At 38.6% G+C, this 24,346-nt stretch overlaps 5 protein-coding genes across 6 annotated transcripts; 2 read left to right on the forward strand and 3 right to left on the reverse strand.

The window, feature by feature from the left end:
• The first annotated feature begins 391 nt into the window (after positions 1-391).
• On the forward strand, positions 392-3,087 carry LOC142975433 (trypsin, alkaline C-like). Of its 2 annotated transcripts, none has more exons than XM_076118262.1 (5): positions 392-447; positions 1,004-1,175; positions 1,480-1,539; positions 2,061-2,316; positions 2,767-3,087. In XM_076118262.1, the coding sequence occupies exons 1-5, from the start codon at positions 408-410 to the stop codon at positions 3,052-3,054; spliced, it is 816 nt and encodes a 271-aa protein (XP_075974377.1). In that variant the 5' UTR covers positions 392-407; the 3' UTR covers positions 3,055-3,087. The 2 variants fall into 2 exon arrangements, with proteins under 2 accessions (XP_075974377.1, XP_075974376.1); XM_076118261.1 differs by having other exon boundaries at positions 393-453; positions 1,007-1,175.
• Positions 3,088-5,920: 2,833 nt separating this feature from the next.
• Positions 5,921-8,079, forward strand: LOC142975488 (trypsin CFT-1-like). Its single transcript, XM_076118342.1, has 4 exons — positions 5,921-6,009; positions 6,442-6,610; positions 6,957-7,209; positions 7,755-8,079. Exons 1-4 carry the CDS (start codon positions 5,961-5,963, stop codon positions 8,037-8,039), a joined length of 756 nt encoding a protein of 251 aa, XP_075974457.1. The 5' UTR covers positions 5,921-5,960; the 3' UTR covers positions 8,040-8,079.
• Positions 8,080-9,385: 1,306 nt separating this feature from the next.
• On the reverse strand, positions 9,386-12,137 carry LOC142975272 (trypsin CFT-1-like). The gene is made up of 5 exons (XM_076118013.1): positions 12,039-12,137; positions 10,869-11,037; positions 10,679-10,798; positions 10,214-10,469; positions 9,386-9,690 (listed from the first exon to the last, which is right to left on the reverse strand). The coding sequence occupies exons 1-5, from the start codon at positions 12,094-12,096 to the stop codon at positions 9,403-9,405; spliced, it is 891 nt and encodes a 296-aa protein (XP_075974128.1). The 5' UTR covers positions 12,097-12,137; the 3' UTR covers positions 9,386-9,402.
• Positions 12,138-15,799: 3,662 nt separating this feature from the next.
• LOC142975714 (trypsin CFT-1-like) lies at positions 15,800-18,538 on the reverse strand. Its single transcript, XM_076118721.1, has 4 exons — positions 18,428-18,538; positions 17,646-17,814; positions 17,176-17,428; positions 15,800-16,101 (listed from the first exon to the last, which is right to left on the reverse strand). The coding sequence occupies exons 1-4, from the start codon at positions 18,474-18,476 to the stop codon at positions 15,817-15,819; spliced, it is 756 nt and encodes a 251-aa protein (XP_075974836.1). The 5' UTR covers positions 18,477-18,538; the 3' UTR covers positions 15,800-15,816.
• Positions 18,539-21,863: 3,325 nt separating this feature from the next.
• LOC142975571 (trypsin, alkaline B-like) lies at positions 21,864-24,097 on the reverse strand. Its single transcript, XM_076118505.1, has 4 exons — positions 24,046-24,097; positions 23,668-23,836; positions 23,053-23,302; positions 21,864-22,190 (listed from the first exon to the last, which is right to left on the reverse strand). The coding sequence occupies exons 1-4, from the start codon at positions 24,092-24,094 to the stop codon at positions 21,903-21,905; spliced, it is 756 nt and encodes a 251-aa protein (XP_075974620.1). The 5' UTR covers positions 24,095-24,097; the 3' UTR covers positions 21,864-21,902.
• Between the last annotated feature and the right edge of the window lie 249 nt (positions 24,098-24,346).

Consider the following 24,346-nt stretch of genomic DNA (forward strand, 5'->3'; position numbering starts at 1 on the left):
CTCGGGCGGCTTGAACAACTTTGACACCACTAACCATACGACAAACAAACAGTATGCAAATAAATTTTGTTTAATGTTTCTACATAATATATTTTGTCTCCTAAAATTAAACTCACGGTTCATGAGATTAGAGCCTGGTGATAGCGTACGGAACCCTAATAACGGATGATGCGTCCGCCACGATAGTATTTCATAATATTGCATGACTGTCATTCTACCTAATCTACATATTTCACGAGAATTTTAAAACAAATAATAATGAATACTTATATTACTTAGTAATTGATTTATTGAAGTTTAATTACTGGATTATATTGCTAATCTATTAATGATACGGCTAGTATAAAAGCGTAGTATTATCTCCGTGTGTTATTTTGTTATTATCGGTGTATCTGACTGCGTGGAAGATGCTCGTACTCTACGCGTTATTGGTGGCAGTTGCAGCTATCACAGGTATTTAAATGATATTTTTAAATTAATTATATTTTGCTGTAGATCGTGGTGATTCTAATGTCACAGTAGATCAAAGCGCCCAAAGGTCCTGACCACTTATTTACTGTAGGAAGCGCCAGCATCGAGTTCTTTTCGTACTCTATGAAGCACGAGGGTGATCGGGAATATGCCATTGAATGGCCACTCATTCATCAAATACCAGCGCCAGAAGGTGTTTTACTCGTGTTGCTTTGTGCACCTGGACTGAGGCACCGATAGCCAGTTGCGCTCACCGGTCGGTAAACGATCTATGGGTTAAGCAACCCTTGGCGGGGTCATTCCATAGATGGGTGACCGCTTAGTGGTATTTGAGCTGGGCGTCTCCGTGCTTCGAAGGGCACGTAAGAAGTCGGTCCCGGCGGTTTTCTACTAAGAAAACAGTCGTCAAGTCATGTCATAGTCCTCCCGGGCGGCTTGAACAACTTTGACACTAGGATCACCACTATCCATACGACAAACAACAAATGGACTGAGAACTGCCTCTATACCTTCTTTCGATTTAATGTTTTTCCAGCTGCAGATGCTGGTAGCCTCAGGATTGCAGGTGGCGAAGAAACTAATGTAGAAACGTACCCTTATATGGCGGTCCTTCTCTCGGCTGAAGACTTTGTGACCTTCAAACAGCAGTGTGGTGGCTCAATATTGAACAACAGAGCTATTCTGACTGCTGCACATTGTTTCTTGTAAGTATTACTGCATTTTTTCAACCTATAACATAGATTTCAATGATATGCATCCATAGTAATAATGAGGAATTACCGTATTAATGTTACTACCGATTGCTATACATTTTGGCACAACGAACATTAAAACATCATGATGGAACCTTGTAAACCGGAGAGTTCTTGAAAAGATCCAAAGTTTTTATCTCCCTTCACTCGACGAATGGTGTAAGATAGTTTTCTTCCTCGGATAGGGTACCAGTGGGACAGTTATAGGTATAATCTATTATTTATTTATTGAGTGAAATATGTTTTTATTTATTAGTTTCTACAGCTACGTGACAATTGACCAAGATGGACTTCCGAATTGGAGCCGAAGTGTCAGGTATTAACCATTTGTGAAGTCTGATTTGTCTTGTCCTTATTCGATGTTGAGTAGGGTCGGCAAAACATGCTTTTGTGCTCAAAAAATCCTTGGAAATCTTAAGTAAATGAGAATTTATTCGGTAAATTTTGGTGGGTGCAGTGGTAAGGATGCAGGTTAATCAGAGTGTAGGATACTGTTGGGTCTGTAGGACATTGCAACTGTGGGAAATGAGTTGGTGAAGGCTGTAGTTTCATTAATAGAGTTTTGTTTGGCTATCAGTGCAAAAAGTGTTTTTAAATGACAAAAATGCTTCTGTGTATTGTATTCACAAGTATTACGTCTATATACCTGTGAGGTGTTACGTCACAAGTAGTTTTGTTGTTGGTATCAAATCAGTAGTATCAAAAATAATCAATTGTAAGTTTACCATGATGAAATAAATTATTCAACATAGCTTAAGCATTTAAGCAATTAGGACGTATGTTGTGTTAAGATTAGAGTCAAACACCCAATCAACCAAATTCATTAATTTGTTTCAGAAACAGTGACATGGTGCAAAGGAACCGAGTCCGTCTAGGTTCTTCTTACGCCAACAGTGGTGGTACAGTCTTCAACCTAGCGAACGTCATTATTCACCCAGATTACACCCCTCTGATTCAGCACGACCTCGCTATCGTACATACTAGCACGTTCTTTAGCTTCTCCAATGTAATCCAGCCAGGATTCTTCGCTGGTAGCAATTATATCCTGCCTGATGATACTCCCGTTACTGCTATTGGATTTGGTATGATTGGCGTAAGTGTTATCAATTATTGAGTTAAATATTTAGGATGTATAACTAAAACATTTACTTCTATGTTTAATTTATATACGAAAGTTTGATGTTGATGATAAATTGTCTGATAGTTTTGTATAGCCAATATTTGATAATAGGTTATATAATCCTGTCGAAAGATTTTACTTGTTCCCACTAATTGTGTTTTGCGTCCATTTAGTAAACCAACAAAATATAATGATTTCTTTGTATTTACTAAACATATCCAAGGAGTCTTTCATATTATTATGTTAAAAACATTTATCTCTTATTGTAGTGCGTACATAAATACATTTTTTTCAATTACATAAATATACGTTCTGTATTAGTAGTAGCCTCGAGGCCTAATCCCTCCTCTCTTCAACGTTCAACGTGGTACAGTAATAAGATTTATTTACTTTTATTATAGTGTTATCATTATTTGTTTCCAGCCCGATGAACCCAGATCAGAAGTCCTAAGACGGGTGCAAATGTGGACTTACAACCGCGAATTGTGTGGTATTCGCTACCCCAACACAATAACTGAGCACATGATCTGCATCAGCGGTAGAGTAAATGGCACTGGACAGTGTCGAGGAGACTCCGGCAGTCCTATACTACATGAGAATGTGATTATAGGAGTACATTCATCCAGTGGGGTTGTGTGCGGAAATGTTGCTGATCCGAAGGTCAGTCAAAGCGTTGGTAGCTACATTGATTGGATTGCAGCCAATGCGTAGGTGAATTAAAATGTAAATATATAATAGAAATGAGATGTGTGTTTAATTTCACCTTTTGTGATGTAATGGGAGGGCGAGCGTATTGCCATTTACCGGGCGCTTTTGCCAATCTATTGAGTATAATCTAGCAAAAATAAAAATATATACCAATAGCACTTTGTTCGACCTGGAACTCGAACCTAGGACCGCCTAGTTAGCAGTCAGATACTCAACTGAACGACAGACTATGCATATGGCGCGGTTAGTTAAGTGAGTGTACACACACACCTTCATATATTTTGTAAAAGAATAGTCTCAGATCAGTATTGACTAAGATCTGCTCTTGTTTTTATGTATAAATACTAAAACATCACTCACATTGAAATACCCCTGTCACTTAGACATGTGTTCTCGCAACAGAAAACCTTTGAGTGCAACTTGAAGTTTAAGTTTACGACTGCTGGTCAAAGATCAAAATTGGTTGAATCATTTAGTCATATCATATCGTACGCATCATGTGAAGCGGAACAGATAACACACAGATAGATATAATTATATTCTTTCGCATCCGTATTAATATGGATTATGAATATATTTAGGCACACACCGATAACGGTTAGACATGATAATGAAGCCGGCTTTTAAATATAGGATATACCTATATTAACATCTTGAGATAAAATATTTTATCAATCTTTTTAGACTTTGTACGAGGCCTTTCATATTGTGTTTCTTTAACTCATAACTGTCATGGTGCTGGGCAGGGGTTTCCTCCCAAACGGAGGAGAGGCCTTGAGTCCACCACGCTGGCCAAGTGCGAGTTGGGGACTTTACATGCCTTCAATAAAGGTATTTAACAATTTTTAGGCATGCAAGGTTTTATCACGATGTGTTTGTGTGTGGCCTCGAGTTCGAACTGTCGACCACTTGTGTGGGATGTTATTGCCTACTACATTGCCTGCATCCCCTAGTCTCAAAAGCAGGCTTCATTAGTAGGTATATTCACTTGTTAAAAATACATTTTAAAGTGTGACAATAAAATCAAGAAAAAGGAGTGCTAAAATACAAAGTGCATTTTATTTCCTTAAAAACACTTATTCCTGAACAAAAATCAAAGTCATGAAACATTTCAAATGGCTCCTTATTTGTACAAAGTTACGTACAATTTTGATTAAACTTAAATGTTCGGAATGAATTAACGTTTTCCCTAAAATTCTTAACTAAAAGGTAGACAAGATTAAACAATTAAGTTAACTAAATAAGACTTATAAGTGAAATAGTGAATTTTTTAGATAAAATAGGGTTGTTTGAAAAATACCGTTTTTATTATTATTTTGTTTGACCATACTTAAACTATTGTTATGCAATTCCTCTGTGGCTCCACATCTACAAGAAAAACATGAAAACATGTGGACATGGCCCACATGTTGTCATGCCCGGAGTGCCCTGACTCTTGCTCATACCAGGACCTTATGAGCTGTACAGAAAACGCTATACACGTAGCTGAATACTGGGCTGGCAGTGTATAGCAAGACAGAAAGTGTTATACACTATTTTAAATTAATATTATAATTTGTTTGCCATCGATACGCTAAGAAGAAGAAGAAGATGCAATTCCTCTTCTTCCATGGTATGGTAAGTGGTCAATTTAGTGTGAAAGTTGTTCAAGTCGCCCGAAGGTCTTTGACTTTGGCTTAGCGGCTGCTATCTCAATTGACAACAATCGGAACCGACTTTTTACTACCACTATGCGGTCCTGTCTATGGAATAACGGTTACCGACCGATGAGCGCTACTGGCTTTCGATTATTTGTACATATTAATCAGTAATAAAGATCGTAATATTATCACAATTTCCTTTAAGTCTAGAAAATAAAGTAAGTAATAGATAATAATCAATATAACAAGTAACACCACACAATGCTTTGTAAATCAGATTAATGACAGGGGAAAATTAATTATACGTGGGTTTTCCATTACAAGAAAAATCGTGACATAAAGCATAAGGTATTATGACCACTAATGTTAATATGAATCAATTTTTATGCCGTGTGAGTGTGATTTACAAAAGTCAAACATTCTATTCGTTTCATCATTCTAAAGGTGCATTCACATTGCTTATTTTAACCGCGTGCGTTTACAACGGCTTGTTCGATATATTCAGCGACGCAGACAATCAGCGTGAGGGCGTCATAATGGCGTCAAAAAACGGCGATGAGTATGTCGTTTAATTTCATTAAATTGTGATTGAAAATAAAAAAACAATTAGGCCGTGATGACCAATTCATTAAGTTGAAATTTACATGATTTTCTAGAGCCGGTACCACCGTCGAGTATTTTACATACAAAAATTATATTAAATAAATAAATATCATTGGACTACTTACACACGGTCAATTGATTCCAAACGAAGCAGAGCTTGTATACTATGGTAACCAAATAACTGATAAACATACTTATATGTATACTTCTAAATACATACTTATATACATTAACGTCATTATATATTAAGAAAATAGTTTTTGCTAAGCCTGCTGAGAGAGCTGATCAGGTTTTCATTCAAAAATGATCGATAGCTAGCCGGTTGTCGATAGTAGTTATTAACCGTCTTACGAATCCTTCAGCGATGTCGGATCCTTCAATATTTCAGCGATACAACGCAGCATTGATTTCCTCGTTGCGGTTGAATTTAATCACCACCGCGCGTTTTATTCGTGTCTTGTATCGCGCCTTTATATTGCATATCTAATCAGATTTACTCAAGCTATTTTCGTAATGATAATATCACTTTTTCCGATGTATTATAATTTAATCTACAATATTTAATATGTTTATATTAGATATCTGTAGATTGTAATATTATAGGTACTATATAAAGAGTTGTGTTGGTCCCGTGATCTGTTTATTATCTTTATATGTGAGTGAATAATGCGTGCCGTAATCTTCGCTTTATTGGTGGCACTTGCTGCCGTCACAGGTATTCAAACATTATTTCGAAAGTATCATAGTTTAATATAATTGACATGGCCAAATTAACAAACGAAGATTGGCTTTCTATTACTAGATTTTATGCAATCTGCCAACTTCGTTATGAAAGACACTTTTCGTAAAGAATAAAAAGCCTACATAAAACAATTTGGCGACACGTGTCGATGGAGAACACAAATAGCTCATTATTAAAGAAATACTTTCTAGCTATGGCAGATCTTAAGATGTAACCCGGTGACAGACAGACAAACAGCAAAGTCTAAGTACCTAATAGGGTATATATATATCCATTGTAGGTGAAATTAAAACCAACGACATCAAGGCTCTCCCATCATTATGTCAAAAATACCTGTCGAGATTCCATACATGGTAGGTTATTTTGTGAAAATCATAGTCTTGATATTTTAAACAATATTTGTAGGCGCAAGGGCCGGCAGTTCGAGGATTGCGGGCGGTTCGACAACTACTATCAACAATTACCCGTCTATGGTAGCTCTACTGTGGTCCGAAGACCTGGTGGTCTACAAATTTAGTTGCGGCGGTACTATCCTCAATAACAGAGCGGTACTCTCAGCTGCACATTGTTGTCAGTAAGTCTTGTTTCTCTTATTAAGTGCTATGTTGAAGAAACTATAAAAAACAATAATATTAAAGAAATATGAGAAATATTTTTACCTATATTCATTTGTAAGTTTGGTTTCTAAGTCCTCACTTGGACAGCGTGGTGGACTCAAGGCCTAATCCTACATTTGGTTTGGAAACCCTTACCTAACACTGGGACAGTAATGGGTTAAAGAAAATATTTTTTTATAACCCTCTCTACTGAACGTTGGTGTCCCCCAAAATTAGAGAGGCCTTGAGTCACCACGCTGGCCAAATTAAGGTTGGATTTATAAACGAAAACACAACATTAATAGTTTTAAACTTATATTTTAGGGATGACATGTTGCGAAGAAGTCGTTTTCGTGTTGGCTCTACTTTTGCCAACAGCGGTGGCGTGGTCCACACCGTGAATAGAGTCATTATACACCCCGACTACTCTAATATAGTCTTCAATGACATTGCTATTCTGCACACTGGTACTGAAATTCGATACAACAATGCAGTCAGACCTGGATCTTTCGCTGGACCTAACTTGAACGTGCCAGATAATGCTGGCGTCTGGGCTTCTGGATGGGGCATGACTGGTGTAAGTAATTAAGAATTGTACTATTGGTGTTAATAATCTACTTTGTGGTGGAGCCGATCCACTTGGCTATGTCCTGTTCTCAAATGTACGAGAAAGTGCTTTCTCCCGCTCCATGGTGCATAAACATGTAATCAAAGAGTACGATGAACACTATGTTACATGACCTCAACTGCTTAATAACATTACAAGTATGTATTATTATACATTATTGAACAACTAAGCACTGAAAGTTTGAACTAAGTGCAAGAAACCAAATTAGTGATGAAACCTTGCAAACTAGAGAGTTCATAGAATAAGAATAAGTTCAGAGCAGCACGTTTGACTCCCCGTCTATTCAGGAGCCATTTACCCATCAATGAGACAGTAGGTTACTCCCTTAAACCCTTCTCGTGTAAATCTCGATCCCTCGGGAACTTCAGCTACCTACATACCAAATTTCATCGTAATCGATTCAGTAGTATTTGCGTGAAAGACTAACAAACATCTATACATACATACTCACTAACTTTCGCATTTATAATATTAGTGGGATGTTTATTTTTCAGCCAAATGAAGGCCATTCCGAGCAACTGAAACACGTACAACTATGGGTTATGAGCCAAGAGGCTTGCAGGCAGCGGTGGGAGCACATTATCACTGCTGACAAGATCTGCGTCGAGGCTCGTCAGGACGGTGTTGGTCAGTGTAGAGGAGACTCCGGCGGGCCACTGTATTGGAACAATATTATCGTAGGAGTACTGTCCTTCGGCGGGCCCGTGTGTGGCAGTGCTGACCCTAGAGTCAGCATGAGAGTCTCAAGATATATTCAATGGATCCAGGCTAATGCGTAATTTGATAAAAGTATTTAATAATATGTTTGTTTAATTTCTACACTGTTGTCTTCATGTCGTATGGTTAGTGGTCAACCTAGTGTCAAAGTTGTTCAAGCCTTTGACAGGGCTCCACGACTGTTATCTTAATTGACAACAACCGGGACTGACTTTTTACGTGCCCTCCGAAGCACGGAGACGCCCAGTTCCAATACCAGTATGCGGTCACTCATTTATGGAATGACCGCGCCAAGGTTTGCTTAACCCACAGGTGAGCGCAACTGGCTAAAGGCGCCTCAAACACTGTTGTACTTGCAGTTCATGTATGATTGAAAAAACAATCTTAGCATTAGTAGGTACTTTAGTTATTAAAATACAAGTGACCTGCGTCGCTCCGCTTGCGTACAAAATGGCATAAACTGTTTCAATCCTCTAGGGGTTGATTATTTAATAAAATAGCCCTTGTTGGGTTTCAAATTTTGAACTAAAATAAAACGAACTAAATAAACCAGAATTATAGACAGATAGGTTTTTTGTTATTTGATAAATGTTGCCGACCCGAATAATATGTGTTTAGCAAGCCTTTCTCCCAATTACACTTTATAGCAAAATACCTATAAAAATAATATGATTTATAAATGAAATATCTATCGCGGTCGGTGAACAACTACAACATTATTAATAATTAAAATGTTTTCGTTAGTAGGGATAATGAGGAGGAAAACCAGTAATGAGTGGAAATTCCGTATTTAGGTATTAAAATTGTTAATCAGACGATAATATCGATAAGTATTGATAATATAGGATTAGTCATTATAGAGGTGCCACTTGATTGATTGATTATTTACCTAATGATTATTGATAAAATAAAAAAATCATAACATTTAAACTCTCGCGTTGCATGTTCAATGTATAATAGAATACGGGAATTAACGCGAACACGCATTTTACCTTAAAATGCCCAACGTTTCGGCGCAGGTTACACTCGCCGTGGTCGCTGGCTGACTGGAGCAGTGATGACAGGACTTCGTGTATATAAGTCAGACGAATGTTGGTCCACTTAAATCAACGAATTCGTATATACTGTAATTACGGTCTCGGTGGCGCGGTCACGTTCTCAGATTCGATTTCTGGGTCGGCCATAGTACTATTGGTCTTTTCTAATGTATATTATCTTAGAAAAATAACCTAGAGCTTGGTAACGTGCCTGGTAGATGGCAACAGACTTGCCCTGAATTATATGAGACTTACATTGTTAATAGCAAAACATTAGTGTCTTTCGTACACACCTTCGTGTTTCCCAGGCGTGATATTATGTGTGTAAAAAACATAACAAACGTTGGTAAAATCAAACACATTTTGTAATCAATATATTCTTATTTTATTACGCATTAGCCTGAATCCAGTGAATGTATCTCGAGACTCGCATGCTGACGGTAGGGTCTTCCCTCACACCACACACGTTCCCTCCGAAGGACAGAACTCCAATGACAACATTGTTGAAGTACAGAGGTCCGCCAGAGTCTCCGCTGCACTGGCCTGTATTCTCCTCACGAGCTTGTACGCAGATCATGTCATCATCGATGACGTTACCCCAGCGTTGTCTGCAAGCCGCCTGGCTCATAGTCCACAACTGCGCATGCTTTAGTTGCTCGGAATTGCCATCATTGGGCTGAAAATATACATAATTATTAAGACTAGTCGCCCAACAGTTGAAACTCGACTATAATGAATTTAAAATATAAGTTATTTAATATCAAATGACGTCAGACCTCAGTAAAGATATAAAACGGTACTCTATGTCTATGCTCTATGTATATAGACAAAATGTCAAATGCATGGTAGTGTGCGTATTGTTTTATTTGTTGATTTAATGTGCTTTATAAGCATTATTATTAAAAAATATTAGCGTTCAGCACTTCTCCTACACATGAACTGTAAGTGTGCCAAATTTCACACTTCTGCGTCTGCACGTTTTTCGTAAAAAAAGGTCCAACGTTTTTGCTCCACGTATTCATATATAGATAGAATGTGATTCACGAGGTTATAGTGTATAATATATAAAGATTCTTTTTAACCTCAGAGATCGATCCGCATGGTTAACTAAGCTAAAAAAAGCTAAAGGCTAAGTTAAATTGTTTAAGTTATTATACGAGCAAAAACATGTCTGTATATCTGCGAGTGAAATTACTTACTCCAGTCTTGCCCCAGCCGGCAGCCCAGACGGCAGTATCATCAGGTATGTTCGAATTAGGTCCAGCAAAAGAGCCAGGTCTTACAACGTCGTTATAACTTATAGCATTGCCAGTCTGCAGAATAGCAATGTCATTCCAGATTAAAGGAGTATATTGTGGGTGCATGATGATTCTGCTCGCTGTGTGGACCACGCCACCGCTGGTGGCCCAAGAAGAGCCGACACGGAAACGATTTCTTCTTAAGTCGTCACCAACCCTGAAATACAAGAAAATATATATTAGTTCAATTTTGGCACGTTACCAAACTCCGGGCTAGTATTGAGAAATAATCTAATAGAAATTAGAAAAGACGAATACTTCTCCCTAACCGGGATTCGAACCCAAAGCTTCTTGATCTGCAGTCGAATGCACTTGCCGCGTCACATTGGCAGTCATTCTAGCACTTATCAATTGAGCAATACTTACGTGAAACAGTGTGCCGCTGTAAGAATAGATCTGTTGTTGAGGATAGTACCTCCACAGATATGTCTGTACACCACGAAGTCTGGGGAACCCAACCGGGATTCGAACCCAAAGCTTCTTGATCTGCAGTCGAATGCACTTGCCGCGTCACATTGGCAGTCATTCTAGCACTTATCAATTGAGCAATACTTACGTGAAACAGTGTGCCGCTGTAAGAATAGATCTGTTGTTGAGGATAGTACCTCCACAGATATGTCTGTACACCACGAAGTCTGGGGAACCCAGTACGACGGCCATAGACGGGTAATTGTTGATGGTAGTTACCGAGCCGCCCGCGATCCTCAAACTGCCGGCTTTTGCGCCTAGAAGTATGTTTAGTTATAATTTACATATGAGCTCCCTCATGTATAAATGTACTACAATAGCTTCAGTTGTTAACACACATAATTCTTAAATAATAAAAACGACATCAAAACTTATGTTGGTTTCAGCCGAATTTTGTTCGCAGTTCTTCATCTTAAAAGCATCACGATACAAACTCGACATCATCAATGCACTTATCAAAATGAATTGAGACTACATGGGAACCACCGGGTTTAAAACAAAAAACAACCATCATTCTAGCCAATAAAGTAACTATCACAATTGTTCTCTCCAATAGATCTTTCTTCTATCCTTCTTTCCATCTTTCCTTTGAAAGTGGTAAGAAAAAGAAACTTGCTGACATCTTTAGGGCTTCGGCCTGGTGAATTAACTGAATCCGACCACACATTTAATTTAAAATATTATCAGATGATTTTAAAGGTGCTCCCACAAAGCAGTTATTTAACGTTAAAAACTGACTTATAACATTTTCTTTTAAACAAATTTGATTTAAAATTTTATTAAAATTTGTTTTGTTATCGTATTACACAATGTTGTGTAACGATAACGTGACAGCTATGTGGGAGCACCTTAACTAAGTAGTGTTAATAAAGTTTTTACATTTGCCCTGAAAATCAAATCATTTATTAATATAGGTCAAATGCTGACACTTATGACAGTCAATGACACAGAGAGTGAATTTACCGCCAGTTCGGAAGGTAGAGCCAATGAGAAGACCTGGCAAGAAACTCCTGGCCACTCTTCTTAGTCGCCAAATAGTTTTTTCTATTAGGTGTAAATCATTGATGATGTAAGGAGCTGCTACCAACACTACTGAACACCAATAGGTCATAATATAAATTAAATCAATATAAAGGTGTTAATAAGTAAGATAACAAATGTATTGGAAGCATGATGGGAGCATCTGCCTACATAATGATAGTATTTCAGTCAAAAGAGGCATCTCAAGAGCATACTATGGTACAAGGAATGACTTTACCTGTGACGGCTGCAAGCGCCACCCATAGGGTGAAGAGTTTGAGAGAGACGACACGCATGGTTCACTGATCTCAGAAACAGATATACAAAGTAAGAAGTAAACAACTCTTTATATACTAACTTGTATATAATCTACTGATTATTTATATCAGCTTAAACTGTGATACACGATAATTATAATTGTTATTGACTAGCTGACCCGTGCAACTCCGCTTGCGTCACATATGAGAGAATGGGTCTTAATCATAACTTTTAAACTCTCGCGTTGCATGTTTAATGTATAATAGAATACGGGAATTAACGCGAACACGCATTTTACCTTAAAATGCCTAACGTTTCGGCGCAGGTTGCACTCGCCGTGGTCCCAGGCAGACTGGAGCAGCGATGACAGGACTTCGTGTATATGAGGCGGACGAATGTCCATCCACCCTCATATTTTGATTTTTCCAACCGCCACCACACACTACACTAACCGTGTCCCTATTCTGTGAGCTAACCGATTGCGAAACATTCGTCCGCCTCATATACACGAAGTCCTGTCATCGCTGCTCCAGTCTGCCTGGGACCACGGCGAGTGCAACCTGCGCCGAAACGTTAGGCATTTTAAGGTAAAATGCGTGTTCGCGTTAATTCCCGTATTCTATTATACATGGGTCTTAATTTTCTCCGTTTTTGTATCATTTTATACTAGTTCTCCTATTGGTCGCAGCGTGATGTTATATAGCCTATAGCTTTCCTCAATAAATAGTAACTATCAAACACAAAAATATTTTTTTAATTCGCACCAGTAGTTCCTGAGATTAGCGCGTTCAACCAGACAAGCAAACTATAATTTTTAATATTAGTATAGATGTAATTCACGTGATTTGATAGCGAACCATTAATTGGTCTTGTCATTCATAATTAAGTATGTTCAACATACTTAATACGTCCGGTGCAGCATGAGGTGCTTAACTAGATAAAAACTCAAAAAATACGCGTAATTTAAAAATCACCATGCATACACAGGTAAGAAATTGATAAAAAACGAAATCTTTGAATTCAATAATATTATCAATAAAAATACATGGAAAATCAGGACAACATTTAATGCGGGAACTGTTTACACTTGCTTTTTACGGTCAAAATCGATTCCTTGTTTTCCAGAGGTGTGGCGGCAATGAACCGAGAGTCAGCATGAGAGTTTCAAGATACATTCAATGGATTCAAGCTAATGCGTAATTTGATTAAAGTTCTTGCCAGCAATAAATGGTCTGCTTAATTCAACACAGTCGTGAAATTATTATTTGACCAACAATCATAGTATAACTTTTTATTAAGATACAGCAGTCCCGCGTGGCTGCATAGTTCCTTAATTTGCCTCTAAGGAGTTGGTTTCTTATATAACTAGCATTGTTTGTTTCCCGATGTTCAACTATCTTCATTCTAGTTATTCGTTGTAACCTCTGCATCGCATTAAACGATTGTCCGCAGTTAGATCCGCCTAACCCGATGTTTGATCGGATCTGTATCTCGATTCTCTACCACCATCGACTACCGGCAACATAACCTAGCTACCCAGCTATCGAGAAATTTTGTATGAAAACCTGATCAACGGCTCCAGCTGGCTCAGTGGGAACTATTTTGGAAATACATTCTTAAAGTCAAACTCTCGATACTCGACAGAACACCAATAGTTCGATTCGATTCGATTTGCAATGTATGCCACAATGAGTTATGACTGATAGAAAGCGATAAGAAATCGATGTTAACCGTAAAAACCAAGTGTTCCACGGTTTCCGACTTATATGCTGTTTATCAGATACTTTTTTTTTAACTCATTAACCGAGGCGCTCGTAGCCAGTTGTGCTCACCGGTCGATAAACGATCTGTGGGTAAGGCAACCGTTGGCGCGGTCATTCTATAGATGGGTGACCGCATAGTGGTATTTGAACTGAGCGTCTCCGTTCTTCGGAGGGCACGTAAAAAGTCGGTCCCGGTTGTTGTCGATAAAGATAACAGTCGTTAAGCCATGTCAAAGGCCCACGGGCGGCTTGAAAAACTTTGACACTAGGTTGACCACTAACCATACGATAGATAGACTCATTAACAGTAATGAGTTAAAAAAAGTGCCATCTTTGCTCTACAATGGGACAGCTCATTGTAGAGCAAAGGTCTCCTCCCGAAGGGAGGGGTGAGGCCTTGAGTACGCCATGCAAGTGGTTGCAGGTTCAAACCTAAGACAACACACCAATGACTTTTCGAAGTTATGCGTGTATCCATACTAATATTATAAATGCGAAAGTATCTCTGTCTGTCTGTCTGTCTGTCTGTCTGCTACTCAATCACGCCTAAACTACTGAACCAATTTGCATGAAATTTGGTATGGAGATATTTTGATACCCGAGAAAGGACATAGGCTACTTTTTACCCCGGGAAAATGACGAATTTCCCGGGAAAATTCGAAAGAAATACGAAGTCGCAAATAATCAACATTATAATGACATTGAATTAACAAAATTCCGTTGTCATGGCAACTGTTTTAATGGTGGATATGCCTTAGCGCGACTTCGTTATATTAAGAGATATAAATAATTTTGAGAATATTTTTCGTGAAAAAAAAGCATATTTTGTTGTTAAAGAATAATTAAGCTTTGTATTAGCAAAATCGTGAAATAATTCAGTAGTTTTCGAGAAAACCCCACAAACGTATCATACAAAGTTTTTATTAACTTTAATGCAACATTCTATTCCTCATGGTTGTTTCTTTCAAACTACCTTCACACAAGAACTATTGAAAAACTTTGATGAAATTTGGTAGACAGATCCCACTAAAATTGTAAATGCGAAAGTTTGTTAGTATGTATGTATGGATGTTTGTTACTCTTTCACGCATATACTACTCAACAGTAACTACACAAGGCACAAAAGGAGCAAAAAAAAAATACAAAAACGGGGAAAATTAACCTCTCTTATGTGACGCAAGCGAAGTTGCGCGGGTCAGCTAGTAAGAAATAATTATCACATGCTCTAACGGTGAAGGAAAACATCGTGATGAAACCTCGCATGCCTGTGTTGTAATACGCTTATTGAGGGCATGCAAAATCCCCAACCTGTACTTGGCCAGATACTTTTAATTGATAATAATATCTTGTTATAAGATTTTGTTCTCTATAAGTTGCCCAATTGGTGTCTGCAAGCCGCTTGACTTATTATCCCATGTATTAGGTGTTCGGAAGGGTCGAAGTTAGCCTGAAATATTATATATTTGTTGATTCTCTTCTGAAATAGAAGAAAGGTCTCTGAGCCCCCAGGCTGATTAGGTGAAAGTTGCATTCGCTCAAGAACTATTCAACTATGGGAAAACCAGTGATGAATGGAAATTCCAAATTTAGTTATTAAAATTGTTAATTAGACGATTGATAATATCGATAAGTGTTGATAATATAAGATTAATCATAACAGAGGCGCTACTACATTATTTGATTAATTACTTAATAAATATAGATAAAATCAACGAATTCGTATATACTGTAATGCGGCCTCGGTGGCGCGTCTCAGGTTCGATTCTCGGGTCGGCCATAGTACTACTAGTCTTTTCTTATGTAACGTGCCTGGTAAATGGTTATAGACTCGCACTGAATTACATGAGACTTAGTTGTTAATGGCAAAACATGAGTGTCTTTCATACACCCCTGCCTACACATTCGTGTTTCCCAGTCGTGATAATAAGTGTGTAAAAAACATAACAAACGTTGGTAAAATCAAACACATTTTGTAATCAATATATTCTTATTTTATTACGCATTAGCCTGAATCCAGTGAATGTATCTCGAGACGCGCATGCTGACGGTAGGGTTTTCCCTCACACCACACACGTTTCCTCCGAAGGACAGAACTCCTATTACAACATTGTTGAAGTACAGAGGTCCGCCAGAGTCTCCGTTGCACTGGCCTGTATTCTCCTCACGAGCTTGCACGCAGATCATGTCATCATCGATGTTACCCCAGTGTTGTAAGCAAGCCGCCTGGTTCATAGTCCACAACTGCACGTGCTTTAGTTGCTCGGAATTGCCATCATTGGGCTGAAAATATACATAATTGTTAAGACTCGTCGCCCATTAGTCGAAACTCGACTATAATGAATTTAAAATATAAGTTATTTAATATCAAATGACGTCAGACCTCAGTAAATATATATAAACGGCACTCTATGTCAGTGCTTTATGTATATAGACAAATACATACACACTACCGTGTGTGTATTGTTTTATTTGGTGATTTAATGTGCTTTATAAGCATTATTATTAAAAAATATTAGCGTTCAGCACTCCTCCTACACATAAACTGTAAGTGTGACAAATTTCACACTTCTGCGTCTGCACGTTTTACGTAAAAAGGGGTCCAAAGTTTTTGCTTCACGTATTAATATATAGATTCTAACGGTAACTTCTGAATGTCTCCGTGGCGCTGAGGTTAAGGTCACCACGCCGCTACCATTGCGCCGGGAGGTAGAGGGCTGAATTTCCACACGGAATTATTTGTGCTATCCACAAATAATTGTTTCGGGTCTGGTTGTACTTTGTGTCCGTTGTTTGAATGTTAGTTAAGCGACATAAGAGCGAATCTGAGTATGGGAGTTGTCTTTTAAAAAGACAATATCAAAAGTTTGGATATTCCTCTATCTTTTGATATTCTGATATTCCCGAGAAGAGTTGACTTTAGGTAAGGCTGGCTGGAAAGACATCAGCCTTTGACCGCATGTGTTTAAAAGAAAACATGCTGTATCGATGACACGTAACTTTGGATAAAAACAAAAAAAAACTGCCGCTTTCAACGTAACTAGTGTAAGGTCTAGCTCTACTTCTAGCTCAACTTGAGTTTCAAACCAGGGAGTTCTTGCTAAAGATACACGTTCTACCAATGCGCAGGAGAGTGTTCAAGAATTAGTTTAACAATAAAAACACTTAAACATTTCTCGTGAATCACTCACTACAAATGTTTTAGTGTATAATACATAAAGATTCTATTTAACCTCAGAGACGGCCCGCGTGGTCAAATAAGCTAAAAAAAGCTAAAGGCTAAGTTAAATTGTCTAAGTTATTATACGAGCAAAAACATGTCTGTATATCTGCGAGTGAAATTACGTATTTACTTACTCCAGTCCTGCCCCAGCCGGCAGCCCAGACGGCAGTATCATCAGGTATGTTCGAATTAGGTCCAGCAAAAGAGCCAGGTCTTACAACATCGTTATAACTTATAGCATTTCCAGTCTGCATAATAGCAATGTCATTCCAGATTATAAAAAATTGTGGGTGCATGATGATTCTGCTCGCTGTGTGGACCACGCCACCGCTGGTGGCCCAAGAAGAGCCGACACGGAAACGATTTCTTCTTAAGTCGTCACCAACCCTGAAATACAAGAAAATATATATTAGTTCCATTTTGGCACGTTACCAAACTCTGGGCTAGTATTGAGAAATAATCTAATAGAAATTAGAAAAGACGAATACTTCTCTCTAACCGAGATTCGAACCCGAAGCTTCATGATCTGCAGTCGAATGCACTTGCCGCGTCACATTGGCAGTCATTATAGCACTTATCAATAAATTTATTGAGCAATACTTACGCGAAACAGTGTGCCGCTGTAAGAATAGATCTGTTGTTGAGGATGGTACCTCCACAGATATGTCTGTACACCACGAAGTCTTGGGAACTCAGTACGACGGCCATAGACGGGTAATTGTTGATGGTAGTTACCGAGCCGCCCGCGATCCTCAAACTACCAGCTTTTGCACCTGCAAGTACATAAAGATGTAACACTGTTTTCCAAGACTGTCCCTCTGCTGGGTAAGGGTCTCCTCCCAAACGAGGGAAAGCCTTGAGGTCATCTCGCTGGCATAATGCGGTTTGGGACATTGCAAGCTCTCAAAAAATGTGTTAAAGAACTTTCAGGCTTGCAAGGTTTCATCGCGATGCTTTCCTTTACGGTTAGAACAAGAGATAATTATTTCTGATAGATCTTCGAAAAGTCATTGGGTTTGCATCGTCGGCTTCTCGTGTGGGGGAACGAGCATAGACCAATCGGTGAAGAGCTCCCACAAGACACGGCTTATATTAAATTTTAATTTGCGTATCAAAGAAGTAGAAGTATATTATCTAAAACTGATTATATTAGGACGGGGAAAAAGTCTTTTCGCATTATAGTATGTATGAACTTGTAATAAAATCTTTTCTCTACACAAAAAAGCTCGATATTTGGGTACCTCACGAGCTTACTGAAAAAAACCTTATGAACCGTGTACTCATTTGTGATTCTTGAAGCCAAAGAGATTTCATTACAAGTTCATACATACTATAATGCAAAAAGACATTTTCTCTGACCTAATATAAAATTTTCCAGTTATTTACCTGCGAGGGCTGCAAGCGCCACCCATAAAGTGAAAAGTACGACACGCATCGTTCACTCACTCAGAAATAGAGAGAATAAAATAAGTATGCCACGGAAGTAATAAAACTCTTTATATACTAACACTTATATCATAATCTACTGATTATTAATATGAGCTTAAACTATGAGATAAAATTGGTTATAGATATAATTTCAATGATTCAGATTAGATAGTGAACCATTAATTGGTCGTGTCATTCATAATTATGTTTAAAATAGGTATATAATACCTCCGGTGTAGCTTGAAGCGCTTAACGAGATAAGAAACAGTTAAAAAATTGATAAAGAACAAAATCTTGGAATGAAATTATATTATCAATAAAGATACATGGAAATACAGGGCAACATATAATGCGGGAACTGTTTACACTTGCTTTTTATGGTCAGAATCGAGTTCTTACTACTTTCTAGTAAAGATTATGCACATTACACCGTGTCGCGACAGGACCTTGCCTCAGCCGGGAAACAGTTCTAATCGACATTTTAACCAGTCTTGGCGGTGCACAGGATAAGGCTGAGCTACGGTCTTGTATAAATTACTTTATTCAAAGAACATATGGCCGGTCGCGACACGGCTCGCGTGAATCATCCTTTCCAACGTCGGGGCAATCACGAAAACAGACGGTACAATGAAGATAGTTGAATTCGGAAACGAGCAAGGGCTAGTTTTATAACCAACCACTTAGAGGGTTACGCAGCCACGCAGGTTTGGCGTATTTTAATAAAATTGGTATGTACCTCAACCTTAATAACGAATTTAACTATGTTGTCTGCGAATAAAAGCTGTGATGAAGTTAAAGTCACCATTTATTGTTTGCAAAATCTTTAATAAAATTACGAATTAGCTTGAATCCATTGAATGTATCTTGAGACTCTCATGCTGACGCTAGGTTCATTGCCGCCACACCTCTGGGCGCCGAAGGACAGTACTCCGACACAATGGCCCGCCGGAGTCTCCTCTACACTGTGTGGCGTCGCTCTGACTAAATTGAGCGCAGATCATGTCGTTGCTGATCATGTGATTACCCAATTGCTGTCTGCAAGCCGCTTGACTTATTATATGCAGCTGTACATATCTTACCCCCGGTTTCTGAGTACATTTTGCGGTTTCAACAGCGTTTTAACTCATATAAAAAAAATGCTATGGAATAGATAAACTACTGCTAAATGTACCTCATAAACCGGGGATTAGTTGTTCGGAAAGGCTGGAGTAAGCCTGAAATATATATTTGTTAATTCTCTTCTGGAAAAGAAAAGAGGTCTCTGCCCTATCCAGGGTGATTAGGTGAAACTTGCATTCGCTCAAGAACTGTTCAACTATGGGAAAACCAGTGATGAATGTAAAATTCCCTATTTAAGTATTAAAAACAATTAGTCAGGCAATTTGTAATATCGATAAGTATTGATAATACGAGTATAAGATTAATCATTATAGAGACCCTTTTACATGATTTGATTAATTACTAAAAGATTATAGTAGATATAATAAACGAATTTCGTATATGTTACTGTAAAAGCCCGGACTGTGGTAAATCCTAAGATTTTCCGGTATATCCTAAGATTTACCAACTCTCAATGGTAAAAGTCCGAACAATTCTTTTATTTCGAACTTTTACCCCTATTCACTTGGTAAATCTTAGGATATACCTCAAGGGCAGGTAAATGTAGCTAATATAAAATAATTTAATAGTTATAAAGAAGGAGTTTTGGGCAAACCGACATGGGTAGGTTAGGTTAGAAGGCTGAGGTGGGAGCGAGCGAAGCGAAGCTCCCACCTCAGCCTTCGTGGTTATTTTTTTTTAAACCACCCAGAAGGAGGAGCCCCGCGAAGCGGGGCTCCGGCGACATCTTCAAACTCTCATTATAACTATATTACGGCATATAATTATATCCCTAGCAATATCATTATATTACGGCTCAAACACATGATAATCAAATTTTACCGTGTCGTTATGTAAATCCTAAGATTTGCCAATGAAATGGTGGTAAAAGTTCGAAATAAAAGAACGTTCGGACTTTTACCATTGAGAGATGGTAAATCTTAGGTTATACCGGAAAATCTTAGGATATACCACAGTTCGGGCTTTTACAGTAACATATATACTGTAATACGGTTTCGGTGGCGCGGTCGGTCGGTTGTGTATTGGACTGATCACGGTCTCAGTTACGATTCCCGGGTCGGACAAAGTACTATTGGTCTTTTCTAATTTATGTTAGAATAGTAGCCTGGAGGTTGGTTTCTATTCTATTCTATCGTATGGTTAGTGGTCAACCTGGTGTCAAAGTTGTTCAAGCCGCCCGAAAGGCCTTTGACATGGCTTAACGACTGTTATCTTAATTGACAACCACCGGGACCGACTTTTTACGTGCCTTCCGAAGCACTGAGACGCTCAGTTCAAATACCACTATGCGGTCACCCATCTATAGAATGACCGCGCTAACGGTTGCTTAACCCACAGATCGTTTATCGATCGGTGAGCACAACTGGCTATGGGCGCTGGAGGTTGGTAACGGGCCCGATATATGGCAATAAACTAGCCCCCAATCGAATGAGACTAAACTAGACCGACTAATGGCAAAACGTGGGTGTATGTCATACACCAAAGTGTACCTTCGTGTTTGACAGCCGTGATATTATGTGGGTATGTATATAAACAAAATAAAACAAGGGTTGGTAAATCAAACATATTTTTGTACTAGTAAATTACGCATTAGCCTGAATCCATTGAATGTACCTCGAAACTCGCATGCTGACGGTAGGATTTTCTCTAACACCACATACCAATTATAACATTGCCGAGATACAGAGGTCCGCCGGAGTCTCCTCTACTCTGCCTGTATTTAACTAGATAAATCTCCAAAAATACAATTTGTAAATCACTGCAATAGACAGTTAAAAAATTGACTAAAACACTAAACCCGTAGCGCAATTCTCTACAGCCGGTACTGTTGAGTATCGAGAGTTTGACATTTTAAATGTATTGCCGAAATAGTTCATATTAAGCCAGCTGGAGGCGCTGATCAAATTTTCATACAGAATTTTTTCATAGCTAGCTAGTTTAAGTAGTCGGTAGTCGATAGTGGTACAGAACCGAGATACAGATCCGATCAAACATCGGGTCAGTCGGATCCAACCGCGGAAAATCAATTAAATGCGATGCAGAAGTTACAATGAAGAAATTAAATGAAGCTGGTTGAACATCAGGAAATAAACAATGGCTAGTTTTATAAGAAACCAACTCCTTAGAGGCCACACAGCCACACGGGTCTCCAGCTGTATCTTATTAAAAAGTAATACTTCGATTGTTCGCCAATTAATAATATAGGTGTATATAGAATAACTTATCTATTATAATGTATTAACTGTATAATCTAAGAATACAACTGTGTTGAAATTAAGCAGACCATTTATTGCTTGCAAGAACTTTAATCAAATTACGCATTAGCTTGAATCCATTGAATGTATCTTGAGACTCTCATGCTGACTCTAGGTTCATTGCCGCCACACCTCTGGGCGCCGAAGGACAGTACTCCGACGATAACATTGTTCAAATACAATGGTCCGCCGGAGTCTCCTCTACACTGTGCGGCACCGCTCTGCCTGGATCCGGCGCAGATCATGTCGTTGCTGATCATTTGACTACCATACTGCTGTCTGCAAGCCGCTTGACTTATGATCCGCAGCTGCACATGTCTTAGTTGTTCGGAAAGGCCGGAATTTGCCTGAAAATTACGTTTTCACTGATTAGCTGGATCATACGAGAAGTCCATCTCAAGCCCCTCGAAGCTGATCCGGGGGACAATTGTGTATCTCAATTGATTTTATTTAACTGAACTCTTTAAAAGCCACTACATGTTTGTTGACTGTCAATTGTTTACTCCCTTAGAATAGGTGCTTTTACACACAGAATTGAATCAAATCACTGCAATTCAAAGCAGTGATTTGACGTAACGCAAAGCAGAGTAGTATCTATCAATTTGACGTACACTAGTTGATAACTGAGATACACTTTACACATGCAGGTAAAAGTTGCATTCCAACAACTGTTCTTTAAACTCTCAGGAACGCAAGATGGAACACAATATTTTCGATCATCGTTGGAAATATGATTTGATTTGCTACCATAGGATGTTCTCGACCTGACAAGAGGAGCTCGTGGCTTAGTTAACAACAGCCGCGTGGATCGATCTTTGAGGTTAAGCTACGCTTGCCGAGGTTGTTCTGTGGATGGGTGACCATCTGATACATATCGAGTTCCTCTGTGTTTCGGAAGGCACGTTAATTGTGGGTCCCGGCTGTCAATTTCGAAGATCTTTGACAGTCGTTAACAGTAGTCAGAAGCTTGAAAGTCTGACAACCAGTCTTACCGAAGGGTATCGTGTTATAACCCAGGTAACTGGGTTGTGGAGGTCAGATAGGCAGTCGCTCCATGTAAAACACTGGTATTCAGCTGCATCCGGTGAGACTGGAAGCCGACTCCAGCATAGTTTGGAAGAAAGGCTAAGCCATGATGATGAGGATGTTCTCGACCACTTGAATGAAAAGTTTAAACCATCGGCTATCCAGTAAAATTTTTATACTTACACCAGTCCAGCCCCATCCAGTAGCCCACACGTTTGCATTATCAGGTACGTTTACATTAGCTCCAGCGAAAGAACCAGGTCTCACTGAATTGTTATAACGGATAGCAGTACCGGTGCGCAGAATGGCCAGGTCATTGGTTGGAAAGGAGTATCGAGGGTGTATAATGGCTCTATTCACGGTGTGGACCACGCCGCCGCTGTTGGCGAAAGTGGAGCCGACACGAAAACGGTTTCTTCGCAAGATGTCATTGCTGAAATATAAAAAATAAAAAAATATTTCATGTTGACTGTCTCTGTGATTTGGGTGACAGTGCATAAGACAGCTGACCAACGGATCGAGTTTCGATTCCCAGGTCGTGCAAAGTCCTATGAGGTTTCTCTAATTTATTTAGAATATTTTATAATAGAAGATTCTTGTTGTGCTCGGTATTTATTTTCCTTTTAGGCTTGCTTTATATTATTATTCCTACAATTTAAATGTTGAAATGAGTTTTATACCCGAGTACATCTTCGGCCAAAATTGGTGTGATTTTATAAATAAGTAAAATATAAAAATATCTCTAGTATTTTGTATAGTTCCTTCAACATAGCTCTTAATAAGAGGCACAAGACTTACCCAAAACAATGTGCCGCTGAGAGTATCGCTCTATTATTGATGATAGTACCACCGCAATTATGTCTGAAGGTCACCAAGTCTTCAGTCGACAGTATGGCCACCATAGACGGGTAATTGTTGATAGTAGTTGTGGAACCGCCCGAAATCCTCAAACTGCCGGCTCTTGCGCCTACGAGTAATGTAAAATGTAAAACATTTGGTTTTTGATTGAAAAAGTAAGCGCTAGATTATCGTAAATATTATGTACCGGTAGAACGGTGTTACCTTAAGGGGAAAGAAATGGGCATGTTTGAGGTTTACACCTTAAGTACCTAGTCAATTAATTGCATAAAACCTTAGCCACTTCTGGTAAATTAAAAGTAATTTTGAATGGAATACCTGTGACAGCTGCAAGAGCCACCAGTAAGGTGAAGATTATGGCACGCATTATTCACTTACTCAAATACAGTTCACAGGAATCGCACCAACGTTATATACTAACCATAACATGACAATCTATCGATAGCTAAAATTAGCTCTATTTTTTAACATTATGGATTTAATAATAATAAATCTGTTTTCCAAAAGATAGCGTAAATTATGAAAATAATTTGGGTAACCTAGATAAGATATGCGACCTAAAGGTGCGATTTAATGCAACGCGGATTATTTGATACCTAAAATAATCTCAAATTGTTAT

This window comes from Anticarsia gemmatalis, chromosome 9 (genome assembly GCF_050436995.1).
Source record: "Anticarsia gemmatalis isolate Benzon Research Colony breed Stoneville strain chromosome 9, ilAntGemm2 primary, whole genome shotgun sequence".
NCBI lineage: Eukaryota > Metazoa > Arthropoda > Insecta > Lepidoptera > Erebidae > Anticarsia > Anticarsia gemmatalis.

Bases quoted from the DNA above. Each gene is read 5' to 3' on its own strand.
- LOC142975433 (XM_076118261.1), top strand. From the start codon at position 408: ATGCTCGTACTCTACGCGTTATTGGTGGCAGTTGCAGCTATCACAG. The intron at 1,176-1,479 runs GTAAGTATTACT...TTTATTTATTAG, and splicing joins ACTGCTGCACATTGTTTCTT to TTTCTACAGCTACGTGACAA. The intron at 1,540-2,060 runs GTATTAACCATT...AATTTGTTTCAG, and splicing joins AATTGGAGCCGAAGTGTCAG to AAACAGTGACATGGTGCAAA.
- LOC142975488 (XM_076118342.1), top strand. From the start codon at position 5,961: ATGCGTGCCGTAATCTTCGCTTTATTGGTGGCACTTGCTGCCGTCACA. The intron at 6,010-6,441 runs GTATTCAAACAT...CAATATTTGTAG, and splicing joins GGCACTTGCTGCCGTCACAG to GCGCAAGGGCCGGCAGTTCG. The intron at 6,611-6,956 runs GTAAGTCTTGTT...CTTATATTTTAG, and splicing joins TCAGCTGCACATTGTTGTCA to GGATGACATGTTGCGAAGAA.
- LOC142975272 (XM_076118013.1), bottom strand. From the start codon at position 12,096: ATGCGTGTCGTCTCTCTCAAACTCTTCACCCTATGGGTGGCGCTTGCA. The intron at 10,799-10,868 runs GTAAGTATTGCT...ATTCGACTGCAG, and splicing joins ACAGCGGCACACTGTTTCAC to ATCAAGAAGCTTTGGGTTCG. The intron at 10,470-10,678 runs GTAAGTATTGCT...CTTGTATTTCAG, and splicing joins ACAGCGGCACACTGTTTCAC to GGTTGGTGACGACTTAAGAA.
- LOC142975714 (XM_076118721.1), bottom strand. From the start codon at position 18,476: ATGCGTGTCGTACTTTTCACTTTATGGGTGGCGCTTGCAGCCCTCGCA. The intron at 17,429-17,645 runs GTAAGTATTGCT...CTTGTATTTCAG, and splicing joins ACAGCGGCACACTGTTTCGC to GGTTGGTGACGACTTAAGAA. The intron at 16,102-17,175 runs GTAAGTAAATAC...GTATATTTTCAG, and splicing joins CCGGCTGGGGCAGGACTGGA to CCCAATGATGGCAATTCCGA.
- LOC142975571 (XM_076118505.1), bottom strand. From the start codon at position 24,094: ATGCGTGCCATAATCTTCACCTTACTGGTGGCTCTTGCAGCTGTCACA. The intron at 23,837-24,045 runs GTATTCCATTCA...CATTACTCGTAG, and splicing joins GGCTCTTGCAGCTGTCACAG to GCGCAAGAGCCGGCAGTTTG. The intron at 22,191-23,052 runs GTAAGTATAAAA...CGTAATTTTCAG, and splicing joins CTGGATGGGGCTGGACTGGT to GCAAATTCCGGCCTTTCCGA.